The sequence below is a fragment of the Anarhichas minor genome, unplaced genomic scaffold (assembly GCF_050575085.1).
Source record: "Anarhichas minor isolate MPS153535 unplaced genomic scaffold, ASM5057508v1 ptg000073l, whole genome shotgun sequence".
Taxonomy (NCBI): Eukaryota; Metazoa; Chordata; class Actinopteri; order Perciformes; family Anarhichadidae; genus Anarhichas; species Anarhichas minor.
The window spans coordinates 7,927,535-7,946,075 of NW_027466519.1; the positions used below are offsets into that span (position 1 = coordinate 7,927,535).

General features: G+C 41.6%; 1 protein-coding gene across 1 annotated transcript; it reads left to right on the forward strand.

Annotated features, from left to right (window-relative positions):
• The first annotated feature begins 12,348 nt into the window (after positions 1–12,348).
• On the forward strand, positions 12,349–15,569 carry LOC142935379 (lysozyme C-like). Its single transcript, XM_076079720.1, has 4 exons — positions 12,349–12,475; positions 12,897–13,052; positions 15,338–15,416; positions 15,503–15,569. The coding sequence occupies exons 1-4, from the start codon at positions 12,349–12,351 to the stop codon at positions 15,567–15,569; spliced, it is 429 nt and encodes a 142-aa protein (XP_075935835.1).
• The last annotated feature ends 2,972 nt before the right edge of the window (positions 15,570–18,541 follow it).

Genomic DNA, 18,541 nt, shown 5'->3' on the forward strand with positions numbered 1-18,541 from the left:
CATGTATTTGCGTGAGCGCTGGTATGGACTCCTGGTGAACTGTGACAAACCACCACATGCTGCAGTATTCAAGCCCTGCACTCCCACACAGGTGTTGCCACTTATTCTGGCTCATTAGGCCTCTGCTCAGGTTGATGGGCGGGTGGAGTTATGAAGGGGAATTGTGTGAGGTCGCCAAAACTTCATGAACCAATAAGACCCGGGAAACATCGCAGAACCTCTTTGGCCCAAATCCTTGAAGGCCTTGAACCTTGAACCCTCGGGGACTTCAACTGATGCCACCTGTTAAATGGTTGAGTGTGAGAGACTGCAAGGGCTTGAAATAGTGTAAATAGGATCTAGACAGCACTTTGCAGCGACATATCACATCACCTTGACAACGTAATAACATGTTATGCACAAATGTGGTTTTATTTTATATTTTTGACTCACTGATTTGAACGTCTTCCATGCTCCAGTGTGCATAAAGGGCTCATGATGTCGGTGGGAGAGCCCTCAAACACCTGATGATTTGACTGTGGGACAGTCCTAAACCCTTACGGACTTTGCTTGAACACGCATCAAAGTCCGTAATTCCTTCAGTGCGGACATCGGGATTGGACATTGCTTTTATTTCAGCGCCAATGTTAGATCAGAGATTGAGACCATAAACTCATGTTTACAATGTTTACTGAGGTAATAAATCAAGAGAGAAATAGAGTCATTTTCTCATTGACTTCTATACAATCAGAGGAGTCACCTGATGGTCACTAGAGAGAATGTAAATTTAAGGCAACCCGCATTGGCTTCACTTTTCAGAACTGGAGGTTGCCGTCTGGTCTGAAACAACTTTAGTGCAGACTTCAGTAAGCCTGATGTGCTCAGTTCTGCCACCAACAGTGTTGTATTGTCTGTACTGTTAGCACCCTTAGCTGCTAGCTCAGCCATCTCCATGTCGAGAGCCGTGTGCAGACTAACGCCCCCCCGGCTGCATGGGTTGTAGCTGCTGCGGTAGTGGGTCAATCACATGTAGCATACAACAGTTTATACTCCAAACTTTGTGAATATTCCAGGTGGTTTGTGAATACAGCAGCCCTCAGGTGTTCTGAAACCAAAAACACAATCTAACACAAGAATCAATCAGTTTAAAGAATGACTGAGCAGCGACTCTCAGTCACACACATTCAAAATCTCTCTCCAGACTACAGATAAAGAATAACAACAAACACAAAGGTTTTAGATGTAACCAGCGTATGTTTCAGCACATATCAGTGTTTACTTCACAATCTGCGATTAACAGGACTGTTGGCTCACTAACCAATCACAGCCCAGCCTGGATGATGGCCAATAATGTCCTGATTTAGGAATATAATGGATGAGGTTAAACCAACTTCATTACTCTTGGAAAGTCTCATCTTGATTTATCTCTGTCTGTTACTAAAGATTTTTAAAAAAGAAAAAAGAAAAGAAATTGAAGACCATTAAAAAAATAAATATTTGGCTAATGACGTAAGAAACCATCCATTAGTTCAGCTGCAAGTGAGTTGAACCTTCAAACCAACACTGGGGTTCAGTACATGTTAAGCATAGCTAAGCACAAAGTCTGGAATCAGTTTTCCATTCTGGGCTACTGTAGAAACATGGCGGTTCAACATAGAAAAAGACCATATGTAAATATGAAGTGCTCCAAGCACTCCAAACCATAGACTGTATAAAAGAAGTGGACGTAGGCACCCATTGGTTTGTGGACTGCCGTTTTGACGCCTCAACTTCAGTGTTTTGGCGATCGCCATCTTGGTTTATTGCAACCAGTGAACGGAAGTGACATTTGGGCTGCTGAGGAGTTACGCCGGGGTAGAGACTTCGGGAATAAAACAATAGGCTCATGTTTACAATGTTTACCCACGTAATAAATCAAGTGATAAGTAGTGTCATTTTCGTCAAAGACTCCTATACAACCAGACTAACCGGAGGAGTCGCTCCCTGATGGTTATTAGAGAGAATGCAAGTTTTAGAAACTTACACATTGGCTTCACTTTTCAGAAGCGAAGGTTGCCGCCTGCTCGAAACCAAACAGTGAAGTGGTTCAACTAATAGAATTGCAAAACTAAGACAACAACTTCTATATTCTATGTTATTACTTCCTTACTTACTAAATAAAACTTGACTTGTTCTATTTGTACGGATAACTAAATGAAATGAGATGAATTAAATTAGAGAGAAACATAATGAGTCAACAGCACCTCAACAGTAGAAGCATTTCCTTTGCTGCATAAAGTTTTAGAAATTCACAGCTGTATCTGGAACGGGCTCCATGATTGTTTACACTGTTTTCAACATCTCCTCAGGCTCCCTCTCTTTCCCTCTCAGACAAATCCATTCTCGTCTCCCCACTCCGTGTGCAGCTTAATTGATCCGACTGCCTTCGCTCGCCCGGCTGATTAATTGCGCTCTGTGCCAGTGTTTTCGGATTTTGAGATGAGACCGAGAGAGAGGAGAGCGAGCGAGGGCGTTTTGATGAAGAGCAGTCTGAAAACACAGCGCGACGAGAGAATAGAGAAAGTTAGTGCCGTAAATGGAGTTCAGGAACTCCATTATGAGCGTGATTACAGCTCCGTATGATAAAATGTCTCAGAATGGAACCAGCAGTGACAGACAGCTCCTCTTCTTTTCTCACTTTCTGTAAAGTATTGGTGTCATTAGGCGCTTAGGAGAACGAGCAACTCCTAAATAATACAACTTTAGTTTGCACTTTAAACTAAAGTTCAACTGAGTTTGATTCAGTAAACACTGACATCACTTTGTACAGTGTTTGACATTCAATGTTTGCACAGACACGCACACACTTCTGTACTTCTCCGTGCAAAGTCTAACTCCTCACACTCTTTGAAGAGGTCAGGACCAGACAACCCTCATTTTTCAAAAATATTTTGCACCTTCTAAAAATCCAACTACAAAATGTCGCCAACATTAAAACAGAACTTTCAAGAGAATGTGCTCTTTAGTCTTCACTCACCAACATATTTTCTAAAATCACTGTACTTTCTACAGAAAATTAAAAAAACATTTCAAAATGTCTTCGATTTTTTTAAAAGCTGTCCCAAAATGTCCTGCCTTTTCAAAAAGGCCTCTCTTATCATTACTGTTCTCACTTTTAAAAAAATCTTACTTCCACAAAAATGTCCTCATTCTGCTTTTTTTCAAAATGTTGTCTCTGTTGAAAAATGTCCTCACACACACACACACCACATTTTTCCCAAACACTAACTTCTTCTAACTTTTATAAATGTTGTCAGTCACTTTCATTAAATGTCCCCTACATGACAAAAACATTTCCTCAATTAAAAAAAGTATTTACACTTTTCCATTGTTTTCATTATCTGAAAGTGTCCACCATTCGAGATCTAAAACTGGTCCTCACAAAGCTGCAGGCACTCTCATAGCCACAAGATGCTGCTCCAAGAAAGAACAAGAAAACTTCTCTCTGCAAATAGAAAATCAATAGAGTATACACATCTCTCCGTAGATTATGTATATTAGTAAAAAGTCTGAGGAGAGATGTTCAGTATTAAGGGTAAATTAAAGGAGAATGTTGGATTTTGTTTTTTTTAGGTTTTCAATGAATTTATCCTGCTACTAACTACTACTGTGCACTCCCACATGGCTCGATGCCATAGAACTTCTCAGAAACACATTAAAGAGACTTAATGGTAACTGTGCACAGTTCAGGTATAGAGCTCACTTGAAATGCTTTGTATTTTTATCATATTTATTCAGTCTGCTGCTGTTGGTTTTGACTGTCGGCCAGTATGAGCAAACATTACGAAACAGTGGAGTTTTCTCTTTTCTGTCAGTATCAATCTGAGTCACTGTGGTTTCACCATTCAACAGCTGCTCTGTTTTGAGTTTAGCCATAACAACCTGACAAAACAATGTGCTACTTCAGCAAGATAGTAAAGTTTAAAGGGTGTTTCTGTGTATGCTTAGCCCATATGCTATCAATCCTGTAAACCTCAGTTTTAATGACGCAAAGTAAACTTTTTGCATGGCACGGTCAAATCAAAAATACGAAAAGGCGCAAATTTGTGCCAGGCAATTCGAAATGGCATGTTCAAGTACTTGACAATGACCCTCCTCCCTCCTTGATTTATTACCTCAGTAAACATTGTAAACAGGAGTTTATGGTCTCAATCTCCAGTTCCAAGTCTTCTTCAATACAGCATGATGTTCATTTACTAAATTATACTCCATGTTACGCCCCCTGACTTAACTATGCCTCTCTTTAGAAGAGAGCTGTGTTTTTGTTTCAGGTCAGCCTGAATCAAAAAAACTTTCGTTAAACATTTATATGATCCTTCGTACAACTCGACGTCGCTTTGTGATCACTGAAGCACCCACAGCTGAGAGTCCTCAGTTCATCAGTGGAGCTGAATATCAACCCCCAAATCCAGTGCTTTCCCTCTTTGTTCTCTCTTGCCTCAGAAGAAGGACTGTGTGGATAGTATAGGTGCAGCTACCTCTTACATCCAAAGATTCTGACATATATGCTTTTGTCACAGCTGATCATTTTCTCCTTTTGGGATGCGCAATGCCCCAGCCACTTTTCAAAGGCTCATAAATCTGGTGTTAGGTGACATTCCTAACTGTAATGTGTACTTGGATGACGTAGTGTACTCCTCCTACTGGTCTGATCACATAACCACATTAACAACTGTGTTTGCCCGTTTAGCTCAAGCATCTCTGACTTTGAATCTGGCGAAATGTGATTTCGGAAAGGCTGTCGTGACCTATCTGCGGAAGCAAGTTGGCCTTGGGCAAGTGCGTCCTGTGACTGCAAAGGTGGATGCTATTCTGTCCTACCCTGTACCCACCACTGGACTGGAACTCCGGCGGTTCCTAGGACTAGCTGGGTATTATCGGTGTTATCGGGTTGACAACATTATTGCCGATACGTTATCCAGGTTGTAATTCTCACACAATGTGTATCTTGGTGTAAAGTGTGACATAATATTAAATGTTATGCATATTTTATGGAAGGGGGTGTTACGCCCCCTGACTTAACAATGCCTCTTTTTAGAAGAGAGCTGTGTTTGTGTTTCAGGTCTGCCACGCCCCTTTGTGAAGCACCCACAGCTAAGATTCCTCAGTTCATCAGAGCTAAATATCAACCCCCAAATCCAGTGCTTTCCCTCTTTGCCGGTGGAGCTGTTGGTTCGCTGCTGCTGCTGCCAAGAGCATTTGTGCTGCCGTACCTGGGGTTCTGGATTGTTCATGACGACTGAACTATGAGGTTCTAACTTAATGGAAGCTGTGTAGGGGTTCTCTTCCATTTATTTTGTAATTCCTGTTTTCTCCTGTTATGTGGCTAGTTGGGGAGCTCAGTATTGTTTTTCTGTTTGTTTCCGTAGGCCAGCTGAACTCTTCTTTTGTAGTTAGCGTTGGGGTTTTGTTCATTATTTTGTCCATAGAGACCCTGACGTTCATGCTTACACTTTAGTTGTTTGTTTCTGTTCATCGATACTGTTAATAAATATAACTGATTGCAGCTGCCTTATCCTCTCATTTTGTTAAACCTGCCAAGGTTTTCTATCACCTTTTGTTACTTCCTGTGTACCCCTAGCACACTTTATAGGCCGTAACAAGTCAAATAGACCATAAAGCAGGGTATGCTTTAGGGCGGGCTTACTGTGATTGACAGTTTTCTGCCGCTACCAGAGACGTACACTGCATTCCTACGTCACTCCTCCGCATTCGAAATATGGTCACCGGAATCACATCCAGCACCCGGACTATCAGCACTGGTGCCCCCCAGGGATGTGTGCTCTCCCCACTGCTCTTCTCCCTCTACACCAACGACTGCACCTCAGAGGACCCGTCTGTTAAACTCCTGAAGTTCGCAGACGACACAACGGTCATCGGCCTCATCAGGGACGGTGAACAGCTGGTCCTCTAGTGGTCAGAACAACCTGGAGCTGAACAAGCTCAAAACTGTGGAGATGACAGTGGACTTCAGGAGGAGCCCCCCCCCCCCCTCCCCCCTCACCATACTCAACAACAGTGTCTGCTGTGGAGACCTTCAGGTTTCTGGGATCCACAATCTCCCAGGACCTAAGTGGTCGACACCATCAGGAAAAAGGCCCAGCAGAGGTTGTACTTCCTGCGCCAGCTCAGGCATTTAGCTCAGTATTAACGTGCGGTGTGATTGGTTAGTGGGCTAGCGTGACTGTTGTGACGCTGAAGCAGCTAGCAGAACTTAGTAGTAGTAAGAGTTCAAGTTGAAAGATATGTAAGAAGTTATGACATTGACATGACATTTTTTGCGTTTTGCTTGGTGTAGATCCTTTTTTTTACCTAGATTTGTTTTTTAACACTCAATGGCTGAAGGAGGAATGGATTTCTCGAGAAGGACATTTCAAGAAAAGCTGGACATCGTAAGAAAGAGTCTGCTAACCCCACAGCTAGCAGCCCTGACCCAGCCAGGAAAAGGATTTGTACGAACAGTATTCCTGGCTAACAGCGTCAGGAGAAGCGCTGCACATGTTCTGGCTAAGAATGCGTTTCATTTGCAACAGAGCGTCTTGGTGTTTGGAGCTGTTTGGAGCTACGCAAACCTGAGTTGACTAACCAAGGGAGCAACACGACACCATAGCACGGCAGGACAATTACAAGCTACGGTGCTTTTGAAAACTTTTGGAGAGACCCGAGTGGATCTACAACTCAACGAACACGTTCACAGGAGGACCTCTGGCTGGAACTGAACCGCACCGATGTTCTGTACAACCGCGTCATTGAACTCTTTGTTAACAAAGAAAGGAGGACATACAGTCGGGGCCATAAGTATTTGGACTGACACAACTGTTCTAATTTTGCCTCTGTACACGACTCCAATGGATTTGAAAGGAAGCAGTCAATATGTGGTTGAAGTGTAGACTTTCAGCTTTAATTAAATGGGTAAAACACAAATATTACATGAACCGTTATGGAATTATTCTGTCATTACTTCATGAAAAATGATGCAGATAATAGGATTCAAAATGTTAAATTAGCAGCTGGTCCTTGGAACTCTCAGCATGCGGACCAAAAAGGTGTCCATTCAAGTGAAGGAGGCCATTATTAGGCTAAAAACACTTAACAAACCAGAAAAATCATCAGAAAAATAGCAGAAACATTAGGATTGACTAAATCAACAATTTAATACATTCTTAAAAAGAAGGAATGCACTGGCAAGCTAACCAACACCAAAAGGCCCAGAAGATATCTAAAGTGGATGATCGCAGAATTCTTTCCTTGGTGAAGAAAAAACCCTTCATAACATCTACTGAAGTCAAGAACACTGGAGGATGTAGGCGTGTCAGTTTTAAAGTCTACAATCAAGAGACGCCTTCATGAATCTAAATACAGAGGGTTTACAACAAGGCGCAAACCACTGGTTACACTGAAGAACAGGAAGGCCAGATTAGACTTTGCCAGAAAACATCTGAAAAAGACTGACCAGTTTGGGAAAAAGATTCTTTGGACAGATGAAACCAAGATTGACTTGTACCAGAATGATGGGAAGAGAAAAGTGTGGAGAAGGAAAAGAATGGCTCATGATCCGAAACAAACCACATCATCTGTTTAACATGGTGGAGGCAGTGCTATGACATGGGCATGTATGACTGCCAATGGAACTGGGTCACTGGTGTTTATTGGTGATTCACAGCTGAGGTGTTTAGCGCTATACTATCTGCTCAGATCCAGCCTAATACTACAAAACTGTTTGGATGGCGCCTCACAGTGCAGATGGATAATGACCCAAAAGATAATGTGAACACAATCCAAGAGCTTCTCAAGGCAAAGGAATGGAATATTCTTTAATTGGCGAAGTCAGTCACCTGATCTAAACCCAAGCGAGCAGGCTTTTCACTTTCTCAAGATAAAACTAAAGGCAGGAAGACCCACAAACAAGCAGAAACTGAAGGAGGCTGCAGTAAAAGGTCTGGCAAAGCATCTCCAGGGGGAAAAAACACATCGTTTTTGGTTATGTCTATGGGTGCCAGACTTCAGGCAATCATTGACTGTAAAGGATTTTCCTCCAAGTATTAAAAATAATGATTATATTCACAATTAAAGCTGCGAGCAGCGATGAACGGGCCCTCCCAATCTGCAGCGCGTCGGGGGTGCCGGCGGGACTCCAGCCTGCGCGTCCGAAAACGTCCGCGACCGTCGAACAGCGCGTCCGCGAGCGAGACGTTTTTAATCCCGCGTGGACCGCCTGATGCTGGAAATGATGCTTTGCAAATAGTCCGATGCTTCCTGTATCCGCTGCCTGGCGCTACAGAATGTGTGCAAACATGCATCATGTGTCAAATGTAAACCACATTGTGTAAAAGTCATGTAAATCGGAGGTGTTTATCACAAAATGCAGATTTCCTTTCGCCAGCAGGTGGCGCTGTGAGTATTAGTGGAAATTAGCTTGCAGACATCCTCAGGCCATGAGTGTTACCAAGCATGAGAAGTTTGAGACTGTTTGGAACAAGTCCAGCTGAGTTACATCAGCTTTTTTCATGGGGAATCACGTAAAGTAGCCGCCCGCTACGGCTAAACGATTCCGTCAAACATAAATCTTTTGATAACTTTTAATCACAACGGTCTTGACATGGTACTGACAAAATTTAAAGTGGATCTGATGAAGTCCCTAGGAGGAGTTCGTTAAAGTATAGCGACTAGAAATAGGCCAAAATCTATTGAAAAATGACACATAAATGAAGCTGGACGACTTCCGGTAGGGTTTAGAGCAGGGTCCCAAGAGACTTATATTTAAGTCTCCATAGGATACATGTGCCTATCAAGTTTCATACATGTAGCTGAAACTTTTGAAATCTTGTAGGGGGTGCTATAGAGGCAATCTAAAACGGCCAAGCCCAAAACCCATATACACTATGTCTTCCTATGACCTAGGACACATGTAAAAAGTTCCATGAGTTTTTGAGCATCTCAACCCATTAAACCATCAGCTTCCTTTTTCATGGCGAATGATGCGTCGCCACGGCAACAGCGTTCAACAAAAACTCACAATATTCATGATGATGCATCATCAATGTCTTATGGCTATCCTTAACACATTTGAGACTCATCAGGTCAGCTGGCTAGGAGGAATAAATAAAAGTATAAAATAAGACATTTCCTTTAGCCAGTAGGCGGCGCTACGAGTTATTGAATTTTTTTTGAAGTGAAGTATGTTCAAGCTTGAAGTAGCATCATGCATAAGAAGTTTTTTGCAGATTGGATAATGTACCTTGGAGTTATATCAACTTCTTTTTTCATAAACAATGAGGCAAAATGGCCGCCACGCCACGTCAAGGTTCTTCGATGAAAACTCTCGATTTTGATAACTTTTAATCACAAAAGTCTTAAGAGCATCCTGAAAGTAGAAGTTGATCGCTTAAAATCTCTAGGAGGAGTTCGTTAAAGTAGGAAGGCTAAAATCTGCAAAAAGTGACAAAAAGCACAACTTCGCGGGTTTGCTGTAGCGCCCCCTAGTGGTTGAATGCAAAACAAATCTCAGGGTATGTTACAGCATGCGATGTGCACATATGCTGCAAATTATGGAATTTTAGGACAAACGGTTGAGAAGTTATGTGTATTGATATTAAGCCACGCCCTTAAGAAGTTTATTGGTCCATATCTTGTAAACGCTAAGAGCTATCAAAAAGCTTTTGATAACTTTTGATGATCTAGATCCAATAATGATCCACCGCAGATTTGGTAGCAATCGGACCCAGCATGTAGGAGGAGCTTGAAAAAATGGGTTTTTCACTAAATTCAATATGTAAATATATATATATATATAAATTCTAAGTAGGCGGAGCTTAGGGGTCTGAGAGGCCTTTTTTTAGATCTAGCGGATTGGGACATGTGTGTCGAATTTCAAGTCAATCGGACATACTGGCCGAGGGGCGTCGCCGGTCCGACTTGTAGGGGGCGCTAGAGAGCCATTTTTTTACACATATGCAAATTAGGGCAGCAGAGTTTCTACACCAGATCTGATAGGGGTGCAAAATTGGTGAGTTTTCATGCATGGCAAGTACCCCTACAAGCTCCATCCCCACAAAAATAAGAATCACAAATAATAATACCCCTTACAATATCAATAGGGCCTTCGCGGCCCGACGTTGTCGGTTGCTCGGGCCCTAATTATGTTAGTTTGTCCAATTATTTTTGAGCCTCTGAAAATGTGGGGGACTGTGTAAAAATGGCTGTAATTCCTAAACAGTTAATGTGATATTTTTGTTTTATCCATTGAATTAAAGCTGAAAGTCTAAACTTCAACCACATATTGACTGCTTCATTTCAAATCCACTGGAGTCGTGTAAAGAGGCAAAATTTGAAAAATTGTGTCACAGTCCAAATACTTATGGCCCTGACTCTACTTTGTCTTTAAGTGAACAGCAGCTTTGGTAAGTGAAGTGCTTTTGTGTTTTTACATCTGCAGTAGCGTTACTACTGTGTTCATTTGTCTATGGTGTCGTTTTTATGATATGGTTAATATTGTTCCCTCTGATGTGAATAATATTTGAATGGCTCGTGCTCTTGAGTGTGAGGCAGAATACGTGTTTTAGCGCCGCAGTGTTGCTGGATTGATTTGTCATGCTTTGTTGTCATAAATACATGTGACTGGTTCTTGTGAGTTTGTTCTTGTCATTGTGTTAATTATATTGATTTTGACTATATGCATTGTCCGTTAATGACGAAGCATCCCGTCATGTGCGGGATTAGGGTCGGACATGATGATCTGTTTGGGGTTTTGTTTTCTTTTACAAAGCAATAATTATGGTCTGGAGAAATGGGGATTGTGTGGCGATTGCTTTATCCCTGTTTGGATCAGTAGGGAACAGCTAAACACTGCGGGGAGAGTTTGTAGCTTGTGAGCTGCTGTTGGTTTCCTGCTAAGCTAGTTTAGCATATTGTGCCTCCCAGAACACACGCGCCTCACCAGAGTACAATGTTTTGTTTCCAGGGTCAGAGTGTCTCCTACGTGGTGGGTTGCCATGTTGAGCGAAGTCCACCGAAAACATTATATTTCCCACAATTTAAGCTTCTGCATTTTCCAAATGCACTAGTATTATTCAAACGTATTGTTCGGTTCGTAAGCCTCGTACCGAACGGTTTGATACGAATACGTGTATTGTTACATCCCTAGAAACAAATAATAACCCATAGCTGTGGCGTCATAATGAGGTTATTAGGAGGTGGTTCAACTGTAGTAGGACAGCACTGAAGGCCCAGGTATAAAATGCACGGCCCACCACTGACACTGATGCTAACGTACTTGTAGGCCACCTAGACAGCTCTGACATGCAAAGAATACGCCCAACATGTTAAACTAAAGATTTGATTGGTTGAAGACTATAACAAACAACAATATCGTCCCCATTTACTTAAACTGCAACGGCGTCCAAGCGGGCCTCGAGCCTCTCTTCTTACCGAGAGAAATAGGGGTGAAATCTGATTGGATAAAAACTCTACTTAAATCAAGCTGCACTGGAAGCAGCGCTGCAGGCTGGAAGCAGAGCAACTGAAGAAGAGAGTAGCTGTGCAATGAGAAAACCTTACTAACCAAGCTTGTTGGCTAGTGCTAGCTGGTGACTTGTGCTAACGGTACATGGTTCCAGCAGGTCTCCGGCCCCACCCTCCATGGTCACTTCTGGCTCCAAAAAACCAAGATGTTGACGGCCAAAATGCCAAAACCACCAATGGGTGATGTTCCGGTGACTATGTTGACTTCTTATATACAGTCTATGGCAAGTACACTGGCAACATGATACACATTACTCACCATTTCATGTTATGTGCCACTGATTTACAGAAGGTGACACAAAAAAGGTCGTATTGTGGCAACAAAGGCAGTCAAGACAAAGACTGCTTGCTAGTGAACATGGATGTGAACAAACTTAAACTTTTGATGAGAAATACTGAAAGTGAACATTACTTTGTTCTTTTGTTAAGTCAGGTTGGACACTTATTAGACCGAGAATCATTTTTTGAATGGTTGGCATAAGAGTTTAACTTTCATTGACAGATGAATTTGTGTCAGATTTCCAATTTATCCTTGCCTTTCACATCAGTCTTTCTTATCACACTGATAACACAGTAAACCTGAAAACAAACAGCTGATCAAAGTCGAAACACAAAAACACGGATTCCAACTGAGTGGAAAGTGGAATCTCCACCTCTTTCAAAAGCTCTGTTGGAATTGGACGAAGTTCAAAGAAAACAAAGAGCTAGTGTGCAATAAAGCAGCCACAGTGGTTTCAGCTGAGCTTCTTGTTTATAAAAAGGACGTTTAGCAGCAGCAGTGAAAATATTCAGTCCAGCAGAGAGTCAAATATGAGGGGTCTAGTGTTTCTGCTCTTGGTGGCTGTGGCCAGCGCTAAGGTCTTCGACCGCTGTGAATGGGCCCGAGTGCTGAAGGCTAATGGGATGGACGGCTACCGAGGCATCAGCCTGGCTAACTGTGAGTATTAGACCGACAGTCTGCACATACTGTGTCTGGAACAGAAGAATATTATAAATTTTCTGTACATTTTTATTATTTTGCAAGATAACATCAGTTAAGACCATACCAGCCTACTCACTACAATTCACATGTACTTTTAGCATATGCGTGTACTTCAAATCTGAAAAGCTTTTCAAATTTCAAAATATGTTTTCCACCGTAAGAGCTAGCCATTGATTTCCATTCATTTTGATACAGTATGAAAATCAATCTCAAAATCTTTATTAGTGGGCAAGTTGTCATGGAGTTGGCTGGATCTTCCCAAATGGGTTTTGATGCCCTGCTTTGACCTTTCTAACAAGGCTCGTCTGTGGGTTTCCATGCCCGATATTGAGTTTTCAAGGGGTTTCCATGTGCACCTGTTCTGTTTCCTCTTCAGGGGTTTGTCTGAGCAAGTGGGAGTCAAGTTACAACACCGGGGCCACCAACCACAACACCGACGGATCAACTGATTACGGCATCTTCCAGATCAACAGCCGCTGGTGGTGTAATAATGGCCAGACCACATCGAATGCCTGTAACATCAGGTGCAGCGGTCAGTGATAAACCACCACACCCAAAACTTTAACATCAGGGGGACATCCTCCTATTTTTGTACATGCCATGTTGTCATGCAAGTTTTTGTCACCATTGTGTCTGATCATCCACCAAGCTTTAAAGTTGCAATAATCAGCATTATGTTTCTACTATTATCAGTAAATCAAAATGTTCCGCATTATGTAAGTGTCTCCCATGGATAATTCTGACCAACTCTGCAGCTCTAATGGCCTTTATGTGGTATAATGACCTTGTACAGCACTTTGGTAATAATGTCTGTAAAAAGCACTATAGAAATAAATTGAACTTACTTACTAACACTTTTAAAAGGACAGTGCCAAAGATTTGGTGGCATCTAGCAATGTGGGTGCAGATTGCAACCAACTGAACCCCTCCGCTCGTTAATCCATTTCCAAGTATGCGGTAACACGAGCCACCGAGGGCCTTGGTAACACTACTCGTTTCATTTAGAGAGCATCCTTACCACAATAAGACTACTTTAGATGACTGCTTTAGATCAGACAGCCAGCTATTTCCCTCAGGAGCTGGTGGACACCAAATCTCAGCTAAAAAGAGTGAATATTGGACTCTTCTTCATAACATGGACACGAACAACTCCAATGGGATGATACGTAGCACTGCTGTTTGTCAGATGATTTTCAGCTTGTTGTGGAGTTCCCTTTTCCCCAAAAGGACAAAAAGAACAATTGGCTTCAACATCCTCCTATTTAAACTTTTGTTATCAAAATGTCCTTGGGTAGAGTGGCTTGTGTCCTTGAACAAGATATGAACCTCAAATTCTCCCGATAGGCCACTAGTGGTATGTTAGTGTATGCAAACAAATTCCACTGGGAATGGGAGGGCTCGTTTCAGGTTTGATTCTTTTTGCTAAAATATTCCTGAACATTGTTCTCTTAACGACCAGCCACCACAGTCCAAATTAGAGAAGATCTGAGTTGATAAAAATGTTGATTGTATTGATTTGCCTTTAGTTATTGGTGCAGTGCCATTGTTTCGACATCACAATTTTCCAAAATCACAATAGGACCGAAAGCCCATTTGTCCGACAGCCCGCTATCTCGAAAAACAAACAGCCATTCATCCGAAGGCCCATTGCTCAGAATATACACACTCTCCCTGCAATGAACAGAAGCTCGTGGGTCATTATTATGCAGAATGATGTCATCAGAACTTACCGATCGCAACATTTTTTGCACATAGTAGAAGTTAGTCTAGACCAGGGGTCTTCAATGTTTTTCAGACCAAGGACCCCCAAACTGATAGAGAGATGGAGCAGGGACCCCGACTATATATATATTGTATAAAATTGTGTTTTATATTAAACTGGGCCTAGTGCCATGTATAAACATACCTCTTTATTGTGCATTCAATACTAAGCTATTAAAATAATACACAGGTTCATATATCCATGTTTTTATTTTAAACATGTGCAAGGTACAGTGAGTAGGGAGGCCGTGCCACTGCCATTGAGAAACATACCTTGTCAGCTGATACCAATGCCAATATCAACATTGTCTGTCAATTGCATGATAATCATGCATACAAGCTATTCAAATTGATGTTTTCATTTTAAACATAAATGTGGAAATGAAAATGAGTGATGGCCTAATTAGTGACACTGCCATGCATAAACATACCTGTTATCTTAAATACAATACTGAACTATTAAAATAATGGACGGATTCATGTTTGGGAAAATTAAAAAAAAAATTAAAATTCTCTAATCATCCAGAAATTTTGCGGACCCCCTGCAGTACCTCAGCGGACCCCCTAGGGGTCACGGACCCCCTATTGAAGACCTCTGTCGATGGACGTTTATTTTATCCGGGCAAATGGGCTTTTTGTCCAATGGCATTTTTCAGATTATTGGGGTTTCGGAACGATGGATCATCCAAACAATGTCCCCCAATTGTTACTATGTCGCGATAAACAAGCATCAGCGAGAGCCGATTTTGCCCTGGGTTTCTCTTCTACTACACGGATGCACAGTCCTTTTGATGGAGGTTGTTGGGTCCTTATGCAGCGCAAAAGAAAGATCTCAAAGAAGCACTGTCAACTTGTTTAGCACAGAGCTCTTTGTAGTAAAGTGCTTTGGATAAAAGCACTATATAAATGCAGTCCATTTACCAGTTAAATTATTATTACTGACCTTTGGAGAGGCTGGTTTCTTCACTCATTACGTAGCACATTCTGTACTTGCAGTGACGTTAATGTCCACTTTTTGAATTACCATTCAAATCCTGATTTTTCTTTTCATCACAGAGCTTCTGACTGATAATGTCAGTGTGGCGATCAATTGTGCCAAGCGCGTCGTTCGGGATCCCAATGGCATCAGAGCCTGGTAAGATCTGATCATGTGACTGATGCGTTCACAACGCAAACTTCCACATGTGGAGAGATGAGTTATGTCCCTCTGTCTGTTTTCAGGGTGGCCTGGCGCAATAACTGCGCGAACCGTGACCTGAGCTCCTATGTGGCAGGATGCGGTGTTTAATCAACATGTGGAACCGAGAAGCTGTCATCGACATAATCAAAGTCTCCCATCTTTGGAGTGAAATGCAGAGATACTGAAGCTACAGATTATTCTTTTCAAAGACAGACAATTAAAGTCTTTACTGTCTAAACACTTGATGTATTTAGTCTATAATTTACATAATGTCAAAAATCGAATCAGTGAAGAGAAATGTGGTGATTTCTGCTTGTATCTGTTGTTGGACTCATTTCAAAACCAGATTAAAATGTTAACTCTCTCTTATGACAGTTGTTAATTAAACATGAATGTAAAACAATGAAGAAATGTTTTTCATTTTTGTGAGGCATGAGGACTGAGATGTAAATGAATCTACTTCTCTGTGCATGTTTTTGTTTTTAAAGAAAACAAGTTCATTCCAGAGGCCTCATGCATGAACCACTCGTACAAACAGATTTGTTCTTAAATGGCATGTGCGTCATGATTTAGAGAACTTTGCACATTCACATGTCTTCTCTAAAGTACAAATGATGAAATTCTTGTGTGTACCAGACCTGTCACGGGAGTCTTGTACAGATAGTCTGCCTCTCTGTCGGAAAAACACGTGTGTTTTTGGGAGAAACCCCTTGGACATCCACAGAAGTCTGGGCTAAGCCCAGAATGTCCTCAAATTCTGGAAATGTCCCTGTTCTTTGAGTGTCTTTTAGTAGAACCAAACACTGACCGTGTTATTTCTAAAACCTTGCACAGCCAAGCTTATTTGAATCATGTTTTACTATCTAGTATAAGACCAAGACCTCCATGCAGGAGTTCAACTCTTGGAAAGCCTTTGAGGACTCGGACAGATGACTTAAAGGCATTGCCGAGGTGCCTTAAACCTGCATTCTTCTTAATGACATCATGGACGTCTGATTGTATAGAAGTCTATGAGAAAATGACTCTACTTCTCACTTGATTTATTACCTCAGTAGACATTGTAAACATGAGTTTATGGTCTCACTCTCTAGTTTCAAGTCTTCTTCAATACAGCATGATGTTCATTATGTACATTATGGTCCATTTAGAGTCAAATAGACCATAAAGCAGGGTATGCTTTAGGGCGGAGCTACCTGTGATTGACAGGTTGCTACGACGACGTTGTACCGTCTGGGAGTTGTCCGTGTTTTCTTGTTAGAACTTAAACCAGTGTGTTTTCAGTTCATGAAAGTTATTTGTATCATTTTGATCGCAATAACATTTCCTTTTACAATCAACACTTGAAATGATGAAGGCACTTGCAATTGAGGTAGTACAACATGTAATCCATACTTTGGTGTTTGGTATTTTGGAAGACATCCTATAATATATTATAGTGTGATACTAAAAGCTACAAACAATAGTAAAGGCTACAAATAACACAGGTTAATAGAATTTAAAGATTAACACTATGGTAAATATACAAACACACCACAATAAACCTATTAGATAGAATATTATTGGAGTATTACAGGGCTAGTATGGAAGACGCATAGCCCAAGTATAATAATAATATCACAAAACCTGCTTAAAGAATAAAAAAATAGGAATAAGCAGCTAAGCTACAGATGCTCCGCCATCCAAAACCACCTAAAACCAAGTTTTAGCAGCTTTTTGAAGAAGTACGAATTGGTCAAAATGTCCTCACGTCCTTGGGTGTATTTGGAAAAAGAAAAAAAAAAGGTTACTAGCCTAATCCAGAGCTTTCAACTACACCTCACGGTTCGGTGGATACAGGTTTTCCCAGTCGTCACAAGAATTACATGTATATAGACTTTGAGGAAGGCCCTTCCCTGACAAGACAATGCCCCCATGGACAGTATAACCTGCCACTTAATACTGACTACTCTACTGATATGCTCATACGAGCAAAGTTGCTTGCGTGACCTCCCCAAACTCGTCCTTATGTACTGAGCGTTTGGTATTTTTTGCTGTATGAGCTCCCTCAAAGAGCAGAGCCTTTCAACCAAATTGAACTGTAAGACCATTTTCTATAACTTGTCAGTTCCTTGATGTGATTCCCCACAGCCAGGTTCCAAAATCTGATGGAAACCCTAAAAAACCCATGGTTGTGGAATGACACGTTCATGGCTGCAATGATTGAGCATAAATTGATATCATGACCAACTAAGACATCATTATTAGCGGCAGCTTCATGTCTCCTGTTTAACCTCAGCAAGTGTTTTCTGATGCAGCTCACGATCGGAGCTGCTGTTACCGGATGGAAACAGGAATCCCTGGACGAGAGAGAAAGAGAGAGAGAGTGTGAGAGAGAGCGAGAGAGAGAGGAGCATCTGGCAATGAAGCAGGAATTTAAATGTGTAGTTGCAGTGATCAGAAACTGGCATCATAGAGCCATTAGCAGATGCAAATGAGGGCAGAGCTGGCAGGCTGGTTTGTCTTTAACACATAAGCACCACACACAGCTCATAGTCACAGACAAAGTCCAACATCTGGACTGGGAACAGTTTATGCCAGGAATCTGACAGAAGCAACAACACACTGATGATTTAGATATTTTTACAGCCTAGCCAGTAATGGAGCTAAAAATGTAAAAATGAGTCCTAAGGGTGGAGCTAGAAGAAAGGTCATGGGGTCATTAAAGGGTTCGTCCTCTGGGGAACATGAATGTGATCAGGAAATGTAAGTACACTCAAACATTTCAGCTAGATGTGACTGTTGAACAAGTCATTTCAAAACCATAGGCATTGATCTGCTGCTATTAACAACCAAGCAAACTTTAATTATACAGCGCAGAAGTAATAAAGTGCTGTGTTGGACAACACATTCTCATTCCAACTCATCAAATACTGATGCTTGGTCAGTGGCCCCAGGCTTCAAACCATGATGCTCTCGGTTTCCCTCTAGAGTCAGTTTTGGACGTGTCAGGGACAAAGTGTCAGTTTACACTCGTTACATAGTGTCTTTTCAAAATAAACTTCCGTGTTCACAGGAAACGTACAGTTTCCAATGTAGATTTA

Coding starts and splice junctions, on each gene's coding strand:
- LOC142935379 (XM_076079720.1), top strand. CDS start 12,349: ATGAGGGGTCTAGTGTTTCTGCTCTTGGTGGCTGTGGCCAGCGCTAAG. Junction 13,053..15,337: donor CTGTAACATCAGGTGCAGCG/GTCAGTGATAAA, acceptor TTTTCATCACAG/AGCTTCTGACTGATAATGTC. Junction 15,417..15,502: donor CCCAATGGCATCAGAGCCTG/GTAAGATCTGAT, acceptor GTCTGTTTTCAG/GGTGGCCTGGCGCAATAACT.